Genomic DNA, 19,251 nt, shown 5'->3' with positions numbered 1-19,251 from the left:
TCTCTTAGCCACGAGCTCTACAGGACTGTAGAGGCTCCGGCAGCAGTGACTAGAGAGGAGATGCATGCAGCAGCATCCTCCTCCGGTCACAGCCAGCGCCTGACCCGCATGGTGGCTGACTACATGGGGTCGTACAGCGGGCTTGACAGCGATGCCCCTGTTGATCCCATGGAGTATTGGGTCAAGCGCATGGAGATCTGGAGCGAGCTGGCGCAGTACGCCCTGGAAGTGCTGTCCTGCCCCCCTTCCAGCATGCTGTCCGAACTGGCTGCCGGAACCATCGTTAATGTGCCTTACCACCCTTTACCACCTCCTGGCTCCTGCTCACTAAGCCAGCCTGGTTCACTTTGACTATTACGTCGCCTGCAGCCACACATTTTACACCTACAGTGGGCTGCTGTGTACTGCCCTTCTGCTGTCTGTCTGTGTTTCCCACTGCCAGGGTACACAGAATTACCTTCTTCTGCTGCCACTCTGCCACCAGCTATTACATCAAACAATAGCTATATTGGTTGCAAAACCAAAAACCAAAAAACCATAAAAAAAAAAAAAGGTTTAATTTTTCTGAGGTGCCCGGGTTGAAAACTGTGTTGTCCCAGTTGTGTATTGGACACAATGTGGGCTGCACGACCGCTGTCTGGGACCTCCTGTTGTGTTTATTTACAGCCCTGGTATCACCGCTAGGTACCAGGGCTATTATGTCACGCTGCCTACCTGCTGCCACACTCACACTACTCCTCCATACCTCCTCCTGCTGCTGCTGCTGCTGTCTGTCTGTGTTTCCCACTGCCAGGGTACACAGATGATTTACCTTCTGCTGCCACTCTGCCACCAGCTATTACGTCAAACAATAGCTGCTCGCCTACTCCTCCATTCCTCCTCCTGCTGCTGCTGTCTGTCTGTGTTTCCCACTGCCAGGGTACACAGAATTACCTTCTTCTGCTGCCACTCTGCCACCAGCTATTACGTCAAACAATAGCTATATTGGTTGCAAAACCAAAAACCAAAAAACCATAAAAAAAAAAAAAGGTTTAATTTTTCTGAGGTGCCCGGGTTGAAAACTGTGTTGTCCCAGTTGTGTATTGGACACAATGTGGGCTGCAAGACCGCTGTCTGGGACCTCCTGTTGTGTTTATTTACAGCCCTGGTATCACCGCTAGGTACCAGGGCTATTATGTCACGCTGCCTACCTGCTGCCACACTCACACTGCTCCTCCATACCTCCTCCTGCTGCTGCTGCTGCTGTCTGTCTGTGTTTCCCACTGCCAGGGTACACAGATGATTTACCTTCTGCTGCCACTCTGCCACCAGCTATTACGTCAAACAATAGCTGCTCGCCTACTCCTCCATTCCTCCTCCTGCTGCTGCTGTCTGTCTGTGTTTCCCACTGCCAGGGTACACAGAATTACCTTCTTCTGCTGCCACTCTGCCACCAGCTATTACGTCAAACAATAGCTATATTGGTTGCAAAACCAAAACCAAACAAACCATTAAAAAAAAAAAAAGGTTTAATTTTTCTGAGGTGCCCGGGTTGAAAACTGTGTTGTCCCAGTTGTGTATTGGACACAATGTGGGCTGCACGACCGCTGTCTGGGACCTCCTGTTGTGTTTATTTACAGCCCTGGTATCACCGCTAGGTACCAGGGCTATTATGTCACGCTGCCTACCTGCTGCCACACTCACACTGCTCCTCCATACCTCCTCCTGCTGCTGCTGCTGCTGTCTGTCTGTGTTTCCCACTGCCAGGGTACACAGATGATTTACCTTCTGCTGCCACTCTGCCACCAGCTATTACGTCAAACAATAGCTGCTCGCCTACTCCTCCATTCCTCCTCCTGCTGCTGCTGTCTGTCTGTGTTTCCCACTGCCAGGGTACACAGAATTACCTTCTTCTGCTGCCACTCTGCCGCCAGCTATTACGTCAAACAATAGCTATATTGGTTGCAAAACCAAAACCAAACAAACCATTAAAAAAAAAAAAAGGTTTAATTTTTCTGAGGTGCCCGGGTTGAAAACTGTGTTGTCCCAGTTGTGTATTGGACACAATGTGGGCTGCACGACCGCTGTCTGGGACCTCCTGTTGTGTTTATTTACAGCCCTGGTATCACCGCTAGGTACCAGGGCTATTATGTCACGGCGAGCTGCCTGCCTCATTGACTGCCTGCTGCCACACACTCATCCTCCTTCTCCTGCTGCTGAATTTACCTCCTGCTGTCTTTGTGTTTCCACTGCCAGGGAGCACATACAATGGCGCTTCCAACATGCGTGCACCCACCAGCTATTTGTTACGCTCAAAAATAGCTGCATTTCTTTAAAAAAAAAATTGAAAAGAGAAATACGTGAAGAAGAAGAAGACGATATTGAAAAAGAAGGAGAAGGAGAAGATGAAGATGAAGAAGAAGATGAAGAAGAAGATGAAGAAGATGATGAAGAAGAAGATGAAAAAGAAGAAGAAGATGAAGAAGATGAAGAAGATGAAGAAGAAGAAGATGAAGAAGAAGAAGAAGATGAAGAAGAAGAAGAAGACGATGAAGAAGATGATGAAGAAGATGAAGAAGAAGAAGAAGAAGAAGATGAAGATGAAGAAGAAGAAGAAGAAGAAGAAGAAGATGAAGATGAAGAAGAAGAAGAAGATGAAGAAGAAGAAGAAGAAGAAGAAGATGAAGAAGAAGAAGAAGAAGAAGAAGAAGATGAAGAAGAAGAAGAAGATGAAGATGAAGAAGAAGAAGATGAAGAAGAAGAAGATGAAGAAGATGAAGATGAAGAAGAAGAAGAAGATGAAGATGAAGAAGAAGAAGAAGATGAAGAAGATGAAGAAGAAGAAGATGATGAAGAAGACAATATAGAAGAAGAAGAAGAAGATATAGAAGAAGAAGATCTAGAAGAAGAAGAAGAAAGATAGAGAAGAAGAAGAACAAGTATATACAGTAACACTACTGAACAAAATTAAGGACACAACTTCTCTTTCCACATTTTTTTTTAAAGGAACATCCCCACATAATCACTTGCTGTTGTTACTTGGAAAAAAAGATGTTTCTTGCATCATTCACCCTCAAAACAAGTGTTGGAAGCTATTTAAGGCCAATTCGAATAGTCAGCTCGAATAGTGAGCTCGAATACCGACTCGAATAGTGAGCTCGAAGTCCGAGGTCGAATCGAATAGTAAAAATTATTCGACTCGAATATTCGACTGACCTCGAATAATTTACTATTCGAATTCGACCAAACTCGAATTTTAAAAAGGGGTATTTGAGCATCACTACTGCCCACATACTGAAGCGGACAAGGGCATGACATGATATAAATGATATATTTTGATTCACAGGAGATACAATCTTTGATCTGGTATTCTGTGTTGGTGACCTGGGAATGGAATGTTGTAGTTTGGTGGATGTATTTGCAAGCGGAGCATCTATTGTGGTTGCAAGCGGTGCAACCTATTGATGAATTAGTGAGGCTGCGAATGGGTTGAATGTGTGGTTGGCGTAATTTGCTAGGGGCTAATAGGCCACGAAGGTTAGGAGCACGTCTAAAAGTGACGGATGGTCTGGGGGGTATGATTGAACGAAGGTGGGGATCTTGTCCGAAGATTTCCTACCTTTTGTTTAGGATATTGCGTATAGATAAATGCTGTGAACTATATTTGGTAATAAAACGGGGGGTGCTATCAGTTGGGATGTTAGGAACTGGTGGCGGAGGGTTAGTAATTTTCGCTTTATGTTGTGCGTCTAATAACAATTTTTTGGGGTATTTGCGGTCTGAGAATTTTCTTGTAAGGATTTTAGATTGGGTATTGTATGTCTGTTCATCTGTGCAATTATGAAAGATCCTCCTGTATTGGCTGTAAGGGGTATTCTTCGTCCAGGGGCGGTGATGGAAGCTGTGGTAGTGAATGTAATTATTTGCATCTACGGGTTTGAAGAAGGTCTTGGTTTTTATGTGGGTGGAATCTGTGTAAAGAACTAGGTCTAGGAATTCTATGGAGTTGGGATCGTGATTGGAAGTGAACTGTAAGCCTTCTGGATTGGTATTTAGAAAGTCAACAAAGGAGGGGATTAGAGCTGCGGGGCCTTTCCGTATGAAGATTAAATCATCAATATAGCGTTTGTAAAAAATGATATTGTTGGAAAACGGGTTATTGCTATACATCTTGATTTTTTCTAGGTAACCCATGGTCAGATTTGCATAGGAAGGGGAGAAGGAGCTCCCCATTGAAACCCCACTGACCTGTTGGTAAATATTGTCCTGAAAGGTGAAGATGTTATTGTGCAAAATGAACTCTGTGCAGTGTAGAAGGAAGGACTGTTGTGTTTTGGGCATAAGTGGGTTTGATTGTAAGTAGTGTTGTAGGGCGGTGAGTCCGAAGGAATGTGGTATGTTAGTGTATAGGGAGGTGACATCACAGGTCAACCAAATGTAGTCTTTTTCCCATGGTGTGGAACGCAGAAAGCTGATGAGGTGTTGGGAATCTTTTATGAAGGAAGGAAGGGACTGTACAATGGGTTGTAGGTGTGTGTCAATGAATTTTGAGAGATTACTAGTGACGGAGTCAATGCCTGAAATGATGGGTCTTCCAGGTGGTTTGTGAATATTTTTGTGTATTTTAGGCAAGTAATAGAAGAACGGAGTTTTGGGGTGGTGATTGATGATAAAATTTCTTTCATTTTTAGTGATAATGTTATTGACTAGGGCACTATTGATAAAGCTTTTAAGTGTTTTGTTCAGTTCTGGGGTGGGATCGGTATGCAGTCGTGTGTAATGCTTGGGGTCACTGAGAAGTCGAGTGGATTCGTTGAGATAGTCAATTCGGTACCTTCTTCAAACCCGTAGATGCAAATAATTACATTCACTACCACAGCTTCCATCACCGCCCCTGGACGAAGAATACCCCTTACAGTCAATACAGGAGGATCTTTCGTAATTGCACAGATGAACAGACATACGATACCCAATCTAAAATCCTTACAAGAAAATTCTCAGACCGCAAATACCCCAAAAAATTGTTATTAGACGCACAACATAAAGCGAAAATTACTAACCCTCCGCCACCACAGTTCCTAACATCCCAACTGATAGCACCCCCCCGTTTTATTACCAAATATAGTTCACAGCATTTATCTATACGCAATATCCTAAACAAAAGGTGGGAAATCCTCCGAAAAGATCCCCACCTTCGTTCAATCATACCCCCCAGACCATCCGTCACTTTTAGACGTGCTCCTAACCTTCGTGGCCTATTAGCCCCTAGCAAATTACGCCAACCACACATTCAAGGCATTCGCAGCCTCACCAATTAATCAATAGGTTGCACAGCTTGCAACCACAATAGATGCTCCGCTTGCAAATACATCCACCAAACTACAACATTCCATTCCCAGGTCACCAACACAGAATACCAGATCAAAGATTGTATCTCCTGTGAATCAAAATATATCATTTATATAATTTCATGCCCTTGTCCGCTTCAGTATGTGGGCAGAACCACTCAACCCGCAAGATCCAGAATAGGACAACACAAAAGAAACATACTAAACAAATACCCTCTTCACAGTGTGTCACTTCACATCACATCACAACAGCAATCCCGACCTCTTTCGAATCACATTGATAGAAACCATTCCGCAAGACCGTTCAAATCCTTTTGAGCTCTTAAAATCACGCGAAATGTACTGGATACAAATACTCAAATCCTTAACTCCAGGCGGTCTTAATGAGCAGCTGGAGAAAATTTATTAATTAGGCATCCCACATTGATTATAGTCTCTTTTTACTCGTCCTCTCCTTTTAACTTCCAGTTTTATGTATTTTACTCTAATTGTATTCCACTCTAATTGACTGATGGATCAATATTTAGAACTTTTATTGATGTATGCAAATATGATATTATACTGATGTATTACTTATTTTAATATAATCAGAGAATGTTATTTTTTATGCACACACTTTCCGCAGTATGTGTCTTATTACCGATTGTACTTGTATGTTTTATTATGTTTATTGTTTTTATGTTGTTACACATATATACAACTTTTAGTTGATCAGATATTTCATTTGCATATTAAACAACTTTTACTCTATATGCACTAATATACAAGGTGGGCTCCATTATTGGAAACTACACTCTCAACCACCAGTACCGTTTTTAGACGGACCAATACAGAGGTGCCAAGCTCCGTTTGGACCCCGTGCTGGTAAGTGACCTCTTAAAGTGAACCTTAAGTGTCCCAAAAAAAATGAGTTTTACTCACCTGGGGCTTACCTCAGCCCCCTGCAGCTGATCGGTGCCCACGATGAGTCGCTCTGATGCTCCGGGTCCCGCTGGCGGCCACTTCCGGTTTCGCCGTCAGGACCCGTCAGGCTGGGGAACGCGGCTGATACTACGCGTTCCCAGCCAAAATAGCACCCCTATGCGGCCATATGTCCGCATACGGGTGCCTATGCGGACATATGGCCGCATAGGGATGCTATTTTGGCTGGGAACGAGTAGTAACAGCCGCGTTCCCCAGCCTGACGGGTCCTGACGGCGAAACCGGAAGTGGCCGCCAGCAGGACCCGGAGCATCAGAGCGACTCGTCGTGGGCACCGATCAGCTGCAGGGGGCTGAGGTAAGCCCCAGGTGAGTAAAACTCATTTTTTTTGGGACACTTAAGGTTCACTTTAACAATCTTGTTCGTTCTTACTGCAATATGTATATAGCTCTGCACTTAGTATTGTACTAATAGCATCAATCCCGCTTGTTCCTACTGCAATGTTTACATAGCTCTGCACTTAATACTGGACTACAATACACAGGTAGTCACTAGTGTTGGGCGAACATCTAGATGTTCGGGTTCGGGCCGAACAGGCCGAACATGGCCGCGATGTTCGGGTGTTCGACCCGAACTCCGAACATAATGGAAGTCAATGGGGACCCGAACTTTTGTGGTTTGTAAAGCCTCCTTACATGCTACATACCCCAAATTTACAGGGTATGTGCACCTTGGGAGTGGGTACAAGAGGAAAAAAAAATTAGCAAAAAGAGCTTATAGTTTTTGAGAAAATCGATTTTAAAGTTTCAAAGGGAAAACTGTCTTTTAAATGCGGGAAATGTCTGTTTTCTTTGCACAGGTAACATGTTTTTTGTCGGCATGCAGTCATAAATGTAATACATATAAGAGGTTCCAGGAAAAGGGACCGGTAACGCTAACCCAGCAGCAGCACACGTGATGGAACAGGAGGAGGGTGGCGCAGGAGGAGAAGAAGGCCACGCTTTGTGAGACACAACAACCCCGGCCTTGCATGAGGGCAAGAAGCGTGCGGATAGCAGGCTTTGTACCGCCATGCAGTCATAAATGTAATAAAGATAAGTGGTTCAATAAACAGGGACCACGCGGCAACGCTAACCCAGCAGCAGCAGACGTGATGGAACAGGAGGAGGCGCAGGAGGAGAAGGCCACGCTTTGTGAGACACAACAACCCAGGCCTTGCATGAGGGCAAGAAGCGTGCGGATAGCATGCTTTGTACCGCCATGCAGTCATAAATGTAATAAAGATAAGTGGTTCAATAAACAGGGACCACGCGGCAACGCTAACCCAGCAGCAGCAGACGTGATGGAACAGGAGCAGGCGCAGGAGGAGAAGGCCACGCTTTGTGAGACACAACAACCCAGGCCTTGCATGAGGGCAAGAAGCGTGCGGATAGCATGCTTTGTACCGCCATGCAGTCATAAATGTAATAAAGATAAGTGGTTCAATAAACAGGGACCACGCGGCAACGCTAACCCAGCAGCAGCAGACGTGATGGAACAGGAGGAGGCGCAGGAGGAGAAGGCCACGCTTTGTGAGACACAACAACCCAGGCCTTGCATGAGGGCAAGAAGCGTGCGGATAGCAGGCTTTGTACCGCCATGCAGTCATAAATGTAATAAAGATAAGTGGTTCAATAAACAGGGACCACGCGGCAACGCTAACCCAGCAGCAGCAGACGTGATGGAACAGGAGGAGGCGCAGGAGGAGAAGGCCACGCTTTGTGAGACACAACAACCCAGGCCTTGCATGAGGGCAAGAAGCGTGCGGATAGCATGCTTTGTACCGCCATGCAGTCATAAATGTAATAAAGATAAGTGGTTCAATAAACAGGGACCACGCGGCAACGCTAACCCAGCAGCAGCAGACGTGATGGAACAGGAGCAGGCGCAGGAGGAGAAGGCCACGCTTTGTGAGACACAACAACCCAGGCCTTGCATGTGGACAAAAAGCGTGCGGATATAGCAGCAATGCTTTTTGCCGCCATGCAGTCATAAATGTAATACAGATGAGAGGTTCAATAAACAGGGCCCGGAAACGCAACACCATCCCAGATGTTCATTGGTCATGTTACTTGGTTGGGGTCCTGGAGTGTTGCGTAGTCATTTCCAATCCAGGATTGATTCATTTTAATTTGAGTCAGACGGTCTGCATTTTCTGTAGAGAGGCGGATACGCCGATCTGTGACGATGCCTCCGGCAGCACTGAAACAGCGTTCCGACATAACGCTGGCTGCCGGGCAAGCCAGCACCTCTATTGCGTACATTGCCAGTTCGTGCCAGGTGTCTAGCTTCGATACCCAATAGTTGAAGGGTGCAGATGGATGGTTCGACACAGCTACGCCATCTGACATGTAGTCCTTGACCATCTTCTCCAGGCGATCGGTGTTGGAGGTGGATCTGCACGCTTGCTGTTCAGTGGGCTGCGGCTGCATGGGTGTCAGAAAATTTTCCCACTCCAAGGACACTGCCGATACCATTCCCTTTTGGGTACTAGCTGCGGCTTGCGTTGTTTGCTGCCCTCCTGGTCGTCCTGGGTTTGCGGAAGTCAGTCTGTCTGCGTACAACTGGCTAGAGGAGGGGGAGGATGTCAATCTCCTCTCTAAAGTCTCCACAAGGGCCTGCTGGTATTCTTCCATTTTGACCTGTCTGACTCTTTCTTCAAGCAGTTTTGGAACATTGTGTTTGTACCGTGGATCCAGAAGGGTATAAACCCAGTAATTGGTGTTGTCCAGAATGCGCACAATGCGTGGGTCACGTTCAATGCAGTCTAGCATGAATTGAGCCATGTGTGCCAGAGTCCTACCAGAATCCTCATCATCCTCTTGTGAGCGTTGTGATAGTTGTTGTGATGCATCATAGTCGTCACCTTCCTCCTGGTCTGCTTCTGCTGACCATTCGCGTTGAATTGTGGAAGTCCAACGTGCACCGCTCTGGCCCTCGTCAGTGGTGGCATGAAATTCCTGCTCCAACTCCAGCTGTTCCTCCTCCTCTTCTTCGTCATAGCTGCTGGGGCCAGCGTTCCCTGAGGCGGATGGCCTGATGTTGGTACCATCACGCTGATCGTTTTCTCCTTCAGATTCCCCCAGTTGCATCATGACAGCTGTTTCCTTGATTTTTAACATCGACCTCTTCAGTAAACACAGCAGTGGTATGGTAATGCTGACTGAAGAGTTGTCACTGCTCACAAGCAACGTGGATTGCTCAAAATTTTGGAGGACTTGGCAGAGGTCCAACATGTTGGCCCAATCGGATCCACAGAAGCTTGGCAGCTGGCCGGATGCGCCTCGGTACTGCGCCGTCATGTACTGGACCACTGCACTCTTCTGCTCGCAAAAGCGGGCTAGCATGTGCAGCGTAGAATTCCAGCGCGTAGGGACATCACACAGCAAGCGATGGTGGGGGAGATTGAAGCGCTCCTGCATCTTGGCGAGTGCCCCCGAAGCAGTACTGGAATTTCTACAATGTTTGGACACTCGACGCACCTTCAACAGCAGATCGGGCACGCCTGGGTATGTCCTCAGGAACCGCTGAACTACTAGGTTCATCACGTGCGCCAGGCAAGGGATGTGTGTCAGCTTAGCCAACCTTAAAGCGCGAATGAGATTACTCCCATTATCACACACAACCATGCCCGGTTTCAGGTCCAGCGGTGCCAGCCACAAATCCGTCTGTTCCTTTATTCCCCTCCAAATTTCCTCCCCTGTGTGCTGCTTATCCCCAAGGCAGATTAGCTTCAGCAACGCTTGCTGACGCATGCCAACAGCTGTGCTGCACTGCTTCCACGATCCTACTGCTGCTGGGTTAGCGTTTCCGGATGAGGTACAGCTTTGAGATGCGTTGGAGGAGAAGAAGTCAGAGAGGTAGGTGCTGCTGTTATCCAGTGGGAGGGACGGCGGTGCAGCTGTTTGTGGCGTGGGCAACACCCGTGCCGTAGCAGGTGAGGAATCGCTGCCAGGCTCCACAAGGTTCACCCAGTGCGCGGTAAGGGAGATGTATCGACCCTGGCCGAACGCACTCGTCCAGGTGTCAGTGGTGAGGTGAACCTTGCAGGCAACGGCATTCTTCAAGCTTCGGGTTATTTTGCTGACCACGTGCTCATGCAACTCAGGCACTGCAGAGCGTGCAAAGTGGTAGCGGCTGGGAACCACGTAACGTGGGATGGCCACTGACATCATGCCCTTGAAGCTGTTTGTCTCCACCAATCGATATAGCAGCATTTCGCAGGCCAGAAGCTTGGCTATGCTGGCTGTTACTGCCACGGCCCGGGGGTCATTTGCTGGCAATTTCCTCTTGCGCTCAAACATCTCCGACACAGACAACTGAACCGTAGCGCTGCACACGGAAGGGCTGTTGGTTGTTGTGTTTGATGAACACTGGGAGACCTCAAGAGCACTACTCCGGAAAGTGACAGTGTCAGCGTCGTCTGATGTTTGTGAATGTTGTGAACCACGCAATGGCTGGGCTACTGCTGCTGCTGAGGCGGGTCTGGTGGTGAGTCTGGTGAACCCAAGGGAGGCAGTGTTGTTTCTGGTACCCTGTCCTGACGCGTTTGCCCAAAGAGTGGGATGTTTGGATAGCATGTGACGGCTCATGCTGGTGGTGGAGAGGTTGTTAATATTTTTCCCCCTGCTCAGGCGGGTCTTGCACACCTTGCAAATCGCCATGGTAACATCCTCAGTGCAGTCTTCAAAGAAAGCCCAGACTTTGGAGCACCTGCCTCCTTGCTGGCGATTTCTGTTTGCTCCTCTTTTGCCTCTCACTTGAACTTCCACGCTTGTGGTGCCTGAAATTGCGCGCCGCCTACCTTGTGGCACAAGGCGAACTCGTGCAGCAGTGTGTTCTTCAACAGACTCATCTGTGCTGCTGCTACGACGGCGATGTTCTCGTTCACAAACAAAATCTGGGTCTCTGTCCACATTGTCCATACCCTCCTCTTCCATCTCCTCAAACTCGTCATATGTCATTGTGGGCCACCGCCGTGGAGTAGAGCTCCCCACAACAACCTCTGCGCAGCACACTCCAACGTCGTCTTCCAGATCTTGTCGGCCGACCTCCTGCAATTGCAACCCCTCCTGCCCAAATTGCTCTGGGATTTGGGTTTCCGAGTCCTCTTCGGACTCGCCTTGTATTTCAGTGCGCGGTGCATTTCCCACAGTTAACGGTTGTGAATCCAGGCACAACATTTCTGGCTGTTCCTCCATTGACCTTTGAAAGGTGGAAGTTTGTTGGGCTGGGAATAGCTCCTGCGAATACCCCATTGTGTCCTGAGGTAATTCATCGGACTGGTTATCTGGCAGTTGTGTGCGTGGTGTCGCTGCCGGTTGTGTCAGCTTTGTGCCCACTGGCTCCTTGTAACTGGCTGAGGACTCGGACCTCGTGCGTGATGTGCTGGTGCTGCTTAACCCACTGCTGGACGCTTGAGAGGTCATCCAAGTAATTATCTGGTCCTGTTCTTTTGGATTTGTGAGGGTTGTTGTCCTGGACAACATGGGCGGTATTGAGTGGGTTTTCTTGGGTGCTCCCCTGTGGCCTGTACGTGAACCGTCAGGGGAAACACCTCTTCCCTTGCCCCTCCCTCTTTCACCGGATTTCTTCCTCATTTCACTTATCCTTACAGTACACGCTGACTGGCAGCAGTACAGTGGCAGTACAGAAATGCTATACAGTACCACTATTCCCAGCAGCGACACAGAGCACAATGCTATACAGTGACGGGTGAGCGGTGTACCACTATTCCCAGCAGCGACACAGAGCACAATGCTATACAGTGACGGGTGAGCGGTGTACCACTATTCCCAGCAGACACAGAACAGTACACAGAATGCTATATTGTGTGGCTGAACGAGCGGTGTACCACTATTCCCAGCAGACACAGAACAGTACACAGAATACTATATAGTGTGGCTGAACGAGCGGTGTACTACTGTTCCCAGCAGACACAGAACAGTACACAGAATGCTATATAGTGTGGCTGAACGAGCGGTGTACCACTGTTCCCAGCAGACACAGAACAGTACACAGAATGCTATATAGTGTGGCTGAACGAGCGGTGTACCACTATTCCCAGCAGACACAGAACAGTACACAGAATGCTATATAGTGTGGCTGAACGAGCGGTGTACTACTGTTCCCAGCAGACACAGAACAGTACACAGAATGCTATATAGTGTGGCTGAACGAGCGGTGTACTACTGTTCCCAGCAGACACAGAACAGTACACAGAATGCTATATAGTGTGGCTGAACGAGCGGTGTACTACTGTTCCCAGCAGACACAGAACAGTACACAGAATGCTATATAGTGTGGCTGAACGAGCGGTGTACTACTGTTCCCAGCAGACACAGAACAGTACACAGAATGCTATATAGTGTGGCTGAACGAGCGGTGTACTACTGTTCCCAGCAGACACAGAACAGTACACAGAATGCTATATAGTGTGGCTGAACGAGCGGTGTACCACTATTCCCAGCAGACACAGAACAGTACACAGAATGCTATATGGTGTGGCTGAACGAGCGGTGTACTACTGTTCCCAGCAGACACAGAACAGTACACAGAATGCTATATAGTGTGGCTGAACGAGCGGTGTACCACTATTCCCAGCAGACACAGAATAGTACACAGAATGCTATATAGTGTGGCTGAACGAGCGGTGTACTACTGTTCCCAGCAGACACAGAACAGTACACAGAATGCTATATAGTGTGGCTGAACGAGCGGTGTACTACTGTTCCCAGCAGACACAGAACAGTACACAGAATGCTATATAGTGTGGCTGAACGAGCGGTGTACTACTGTTCCCAGCAGACACAGAACAGTACACAGAATGCTATATAGTGTGGCTGAACGAGCGGTGTACTACTGTTCCCAGCAGACACAGAACAGTACACAGAATGCTATATAGTGTGGCTGAACGAGCGGTGTACTACTGTTCCCAGCAGACACAGAACAGTACACAGAATGCTATATAGTGTGGCTGAACGAGCGGTGTACCACTATTCCCAGCAGACACAGAACAGTACACAGAATGCTATATAGTGTGGCTGAACGAGCGGTGTACTACTGTTCCCAGCAGACACAGAACAGTACACAGAATGCTATATAGTGTGGCTGAACGAGCGGTGTACTACTGTTCCCAGCAGACACAGAACAGTACACAGAATGCTATATAGTGTGGCTGAACGAGCGGTGTACCACTATTCCCAGCAGACACAGAACAGTACACAGAATGCTATATAGTGTGGCTGAACGAGCGGTGTACTACTGTTCCCAGCAGACACAGAACAGTACACAGAATGCTATATAGTGTGGCTGAACGAGCGGTGTACTACTGTTCCCAGCAGACACAGAACAGTACACAGAATGCTATATAGTGTGGCTGAACGAGCGGTGTACTACTGTTCCCAGCAGACACAGAACAGTACACAGAATGCTATATAGTGTGGCTGAACGAGCGGTGTACTACTGTTCCCAGCAGACACAGAACAGTACACAGAATGCTATATAGTGTGGCTGAACGAGCGGTGTACCACTATTCCCAGCAGACACAGAACAGTACACAGAATGCTATATAGTGTGGCTGAACGAGCGGTGTACTACTGTTCCCAGCAGACACAGAACAGTACACAGAATGCTATATAGTGTGGCTGAACGAGCGGTGTACTACTGTTCCCAGCAGACACAGAACAGTACACAGAATGCTATATAGTGTGGCTGAACGAGCGGTGTACTACTGTTCCCAGCAGACACAGAACAGTACACAGAATGCTATATAGTGTGGCTGAACGAGCGGTGTACTACTGTTCCCAGCAGACACAGAACAGTACACAGAATGCTATATAGTGTGGCTGAACGAGCGGTGTACCACTATTCCCAGCAGACACAGAACAGTACACAGAATGCTATATAGTGTGGCTGAACGAGCGGTGTACTACTGTTCCCAGCAGACACAGAACAGTACACAGAATGCTATATAGTGTGGCTGAACGAGCGGTGTACTACTGTTCCCAGCAGACACAGAACAGTACACAGAATGCTATATAGTGTGGCTGAACGAGCGGTGTACCACTATTCCCAGCAGACACAGAACAGTACACAGAATGCTATATAGTGTGGCTGAACGAGCGGTGTACTACTGTTCCCAGCAGACACAGAACAGTACACAGAATGCTATATAGTGTGGCTGAACGAGCGGTGTACTACTGTTCCCAGCAGACACAGAACAGTACACAGAATGCTATATAGTGTGGCTGAACGAGCGGTGTACTACTGTTCCCAGCAGACACAGAACAGTACACAGAATGCTATATAGTGTGGCTGAACGAGCGGTGTACCACTGTTCCCAGCAGACACAGAACAGTACACAGAATGCTATATAGTGTGGCTGAACGAGCGGTGTACCACTGTTCCCAGCAGACACAGAACAGTACACAGAATGCTATATAGTGTGGCTGAACGAGCGGTGTACTACTGTTCCCAGCAGACACAGAACAGTACACAGAATGCTATATAGTGTGGCTGAACGAGCGGTGTACTACTGTTCCCAGCAGACACAGAACAGTACACAGAATGCTATATAGTGTGGCTGAACGAGCGGTGTACTACTGTTCCCAGCAGACACAGAACAGTACACAGAATGCTATATAGTGTGGCTGAACGAGCGGTGTACTACTGTTCCCAGCAGACACAGAACAGTACACAGAATGCTATATAGTGTGGCTGAACGAGCGGTGTACTACTGTTCCCAGCAGACACAGAACAGTACACAGAATGCTATATAGTGTGGCTGAACGAGCGGTGTACTACTGTTCCCAGCAGCGACACACAATGACTGGGGGGGACCCTGGCTAGCGTGGCTGGAGCGCGAACTACCCTGCCTGCCTACCCAAAGCTAAACCCACAGACAAATGGCGGAGATATGACGTGGTTCGGGTATTTATTTACCCGAACCACGTGACAGTTCGGCCAATCAGAGCGCGTTCGGGTCCGAACCACGTGACCCGTTCGGCAAATCACAGCGCTAGCCGAACGTTCGGGGAACGTTCGGCCATGCGCTCTTAGTTCGGCCATATGGCCGAACGGTTTGGCCGAGCACCGTCAGGTGTTCGGCCGAACTCGAACATCACCCGAACAGGGTGATGTTCTGCAGAACCCGAACAGTGGCGAACACTGTTCGCCCAACACTAGTCACACACACCTATACACGTTAATTTTTCTTCTGCCCTCCTTACCCCTGGGCTTCCCCCTCCTTTCATACCCCGTCATCACAGAGATATTGTATCGTGTACACCCACACCAACTCCTCGCTACGTTAACCTCTACCTCAACCCCTCCTTCCCTTGAAATTTCCCCTCCCCCACTCCTTCCAAATCATATAGATTTTCCACCTGAGAGGCTTCCTGTTCCCATTTTTCCCAAGTAAGAACAGTTCATTAGCACCACCCCTTAACAATACCCATACATACACACTATATACATAGGTTTAAGATCATGTTATAAATACCATTTGTAAGACAATGATTTTTGCCACACATGTTGTTCTGATTTCCGCTTTATATCTCTATATTGCCACACACGTTGTTCTGATTATCGCTTTGTATCTCTGTCGTTTTTCAGTTGTTTGCTCCGGTGATTTATTGCCTGATGAAGCGGGATTTTGCCCGCGAAACGCGTTGCAACCTGTACTAGGAGTATGTGATTAAATTATTTTTGACCTGAATTGACAGTACCATTGTCTGGTTTTTGGGATCTGCTGGTCCACCACCGCTTCCCGAAATTTTTAAACATTTTAGTGTATTTTATCCTACTGGCGCCTCTGTTCTTTCTACTCAGCATCTTGTAGATGTTCTTCTACAATTGGTGTCCTCCTATGTCCCCATGTGTCCACTTCTGTTCTCCATATGTCCCCTTCTTTTCCCAGTGTGTCCCCTTCTGTCCTCAGTGTGTCCCCTTCTGTCCCCAGTGTGTCCCCTTCTGTTCCACTTCTGTTCCCCCTTCTGTCCCCAGTGTGTCCCCTGCTTCCCCTGTGTGTCCGCTCCCCCATGTGTCTCCACCTCCTCCCCGTGTCTCCTACTCCCCTGTGTATAATTAGCAGTCTTTGGAGCGTACCTCACCTAATTCATGGCTCCCTCAGCTATTGCACACCTCTCCTGTCCTGCATGGCTCCCCCTAGTGACAGCTTCTGTTGGTGATGCGATCAGCAGAAGCCAAAACTAGAAGAGCAGTGCAGGAGAGAAGAGGTCTGCGATAGCCAAGGGAGCCATGAATTAGGTGAGCCATGCTCCCAACACTGCTTATTATACACGGGGAAGGGGAGACACACGGTGGGGGGTGAACACACACAGGGGGAGCGGACACACAGGGGGTGAGCAGGAGACACGGGGAGACAGAGACACACAGGGAAGACAATGCAGGGAGTCCCTGGCATTAGAATGGGGCGGCAGTTCGTATCGGCGGGCGTTCATAAGTTGGGGACTACCTGCATTCGGCATATAAGACGCAGGGACTTTTCTCCCAATTTTTGGAGGAGAAAAAGTGTGTCTTATATGGCGTAAAATACGGTATATAAAACATTTTCAATGGATAGATTAAATACTAAATTAATGTGTTAATTATCATTATAAAAAGCAGTTTCATATGTGTTTTCTATGTATGCCGTTAGGGAATCACAGTATCATGGACCATGTGTAATATATGGTCCATAATATTCTTGAATAGCATTTTCTGGTTTACTGAATGCTAGATTTATAACTTATAAATATTAGATGTTTGTGCAATCTTTTAACATATGGGACACTATGAATTCATACTGTGTATGATTACAACTGATGGAATCACCACTGAGTGGTGGACCAATGAGAACAATCTATGGGGTGGAATGACTCCTATTGGCCCATTTTAATAGAATGGGTAGCTGTCAGGGCTCCCATCGGTATTATGGGAGATCCCATCGGTAAGTGGTGGTGGCAGATCAAACCATATGAACAATGGAGGGTAGTGTAAACAACGCGACTTGACGTGATCGGCACTGCGACAGGCAATGCTTATTCACACAGGATATGCCATGAATTCACCGTTTTGTATTCAGAAGTGTGGACCTGGAATTATGCTTTTCCCTTTGGAACATGACAAATGTTTTCCTTCCCATCAGGGCAATATACAAAAGAAAAAAAATGAGTTGTACTTCAGGAATAAGGACAAGTCTCAGCAGAGGTGTAGAGATATCATTCAGGAGTATTCTGTGAACTTTGATAAAGCTTTGGCTGAGGGATTTTACTTCATTCCTGGAGGACATGCAAGGTTCAAGGATGATCTTAAAGCCATTGAAGATCAATATAATAAGGCATGTGGAAGCCGTGTGAAGGTTGGTGTTGTACTCTGTTTATAAATTAATGTATTTATTTAGCATTTTTTTATTTGGGAAAACATGATCACTGATCAATATATATATTATCAATAGTAAACAGAGGCAAAGGAATAACAACAGTTAAAAAACTTGGAGGAGCCAGTATAAAGTCATGACCAAAGATTTTGGGAGTGACACAAATGTTGTGTTGTCCAAAATGTGCGTCTTCAGTTTTATTGTGGTGGCTATTGACACTGGGCCAGATTTATTAAAGCATTGCCAGCAGTTTTTTTCTTCTTAAACAATTCTAGCCAGCAGGAGGAATTGTTCTCCATGATCATAAGAAACGTCTTCAATCCTCCTTAAAGGGGAGATCCGCGCAAATAAAAAAAAACAAACTCCACTTACCTGGGGCTTCTTCCAGCTCCTGGCAGTCGATCGGTGCCCTTGCCGCAGCTCCTCTCCCTCCCGGTGTCCAGCAGTGAACAAGCCGACCTTACCAGGTCGAAGCGTGTGCTCCACGGCGGGGGGTCACGTGGTGTAGGGACGTCATCGGGTCTCTACTGTGCAGACGCAGAACTACTGTGCCTGCACAGTAGAGACCCGATGATATAGCGTACACCATGTGACCCCCTGCCGTGTATCGCACAGAAGCCGACCCGGAAGCTGACCTGGCGAGGTCGCCGATCGACTGCCAGGAGCTGGAAGAAGCCCCAGGTAAGGGGAGTTTGCTTTTTTATTTGCGCGGACCTTCCCTTTAATAGCGACAGTTTAGCGTGAAATTCTAGAACTGCACTACAGTTAAGAAAAGTGCAAATCCATTCCTAAACTGCAGCAGATTAAGAAGTGCTTAATAGCATGTCTATACAGCGTGTGTAGTGCAGGCTAGACATGATTTGTGAAGGGCTCCTACCCCCTGCTTCCAGGTGACCTGTTAAGCTGTTCTTTTCTTAACCCTTCCAGTGCTGGGCATTGATCCAATACAGCAGATGCATTGGTTACCTCAGCAACAGCAATTTCCCTCACACACTGCACTGTCTGAGAAACCTTCCTAAGTCCTGGAACCCAGTAGCTGTAAATTACTAAGCTGTTACTAAGCCATTACTAAGCGCTAGTGATTTGAAAATCTCTTGCTAATGTTATGCTATGGGTGTGATCCCACTTGAGCGATCCCTCGTGGCATTGCTTTAGCAAGAGCTTTTCAAATCACTAGCACTTAGAAAAGGCTGCTAGTGGGTTTGAGCCCTTACTCCTCTTATTTAAGAACAGTTTAAGAAGGAAACTGCACTATTCAGTGAGGTCTTAAGATGTCTGAGACAGTTCTACATGGATTTCCAAAAACCTACAATTATTTTGTTTCGGACATTCTTGATAAATGACCCCATTGTTTTTAGATTATTGTGCAGAGTGATTACTCAGATTCACATTAATTTATTGCAAAGGGCTTTATTAACATACAAAATAGCACAAAAAAAATCACTGCTTAAACAGCAAAGTTGCAAAACACATTATTTGTGTCACTGCCAAAATCTTTGGGAAAAACTGCATGCATATACTGTCTCTAAAAAGTTAGAAACAGTTTAAAAGAAGAGCAAACAGGGAACAGACAACAACTGTACC

At 47.1% G+C, this 19,251-nt stretch overlaps 1 protein-coding gene across 1 annotated transcript in view; it reads left to right on the top strand.

The window, feature by feature from the left end:
- LOC137525979 (guanylate-binding protein 1-like) overlaps positions 1-19,251 on the top strand; it is a 98,611-nt gene that overhangs the window by 66,361 nt on the left and 12,999 nt on the right. The window contains exon 13 of the mRNA XM_068247190.1: positions 17,437-17,649. Within this exon, the coding sequence (XP_068103291.1) occupies positions 17,437-17,649 (213 nt within the window). The remainder of the gene's footprint in view (positions 1-17,436; positions 17,650-19,251) is intronic.

The sequence above is a fragment of the Hyperolius riggenbachi genome, chromosome 7 (assembly GCF_040937935.1).
Source record: "Hyperolius riggenbachi isolate aHypRig1 chromosome 7, aHypRig1.pri, whole genome shotgun sequence".
Classification (NCBI taxonomy): Eukaryota; Metazoa; Chordata; class Amphibia; order Anura; family Hyperoliidae; genus Hyperolius; species Hyperolius riggenbachi.
Note: the sequence above shows the minus strand (reverse complement) of the source record. Positions and strands in the feature narration are given on the sequence as shown.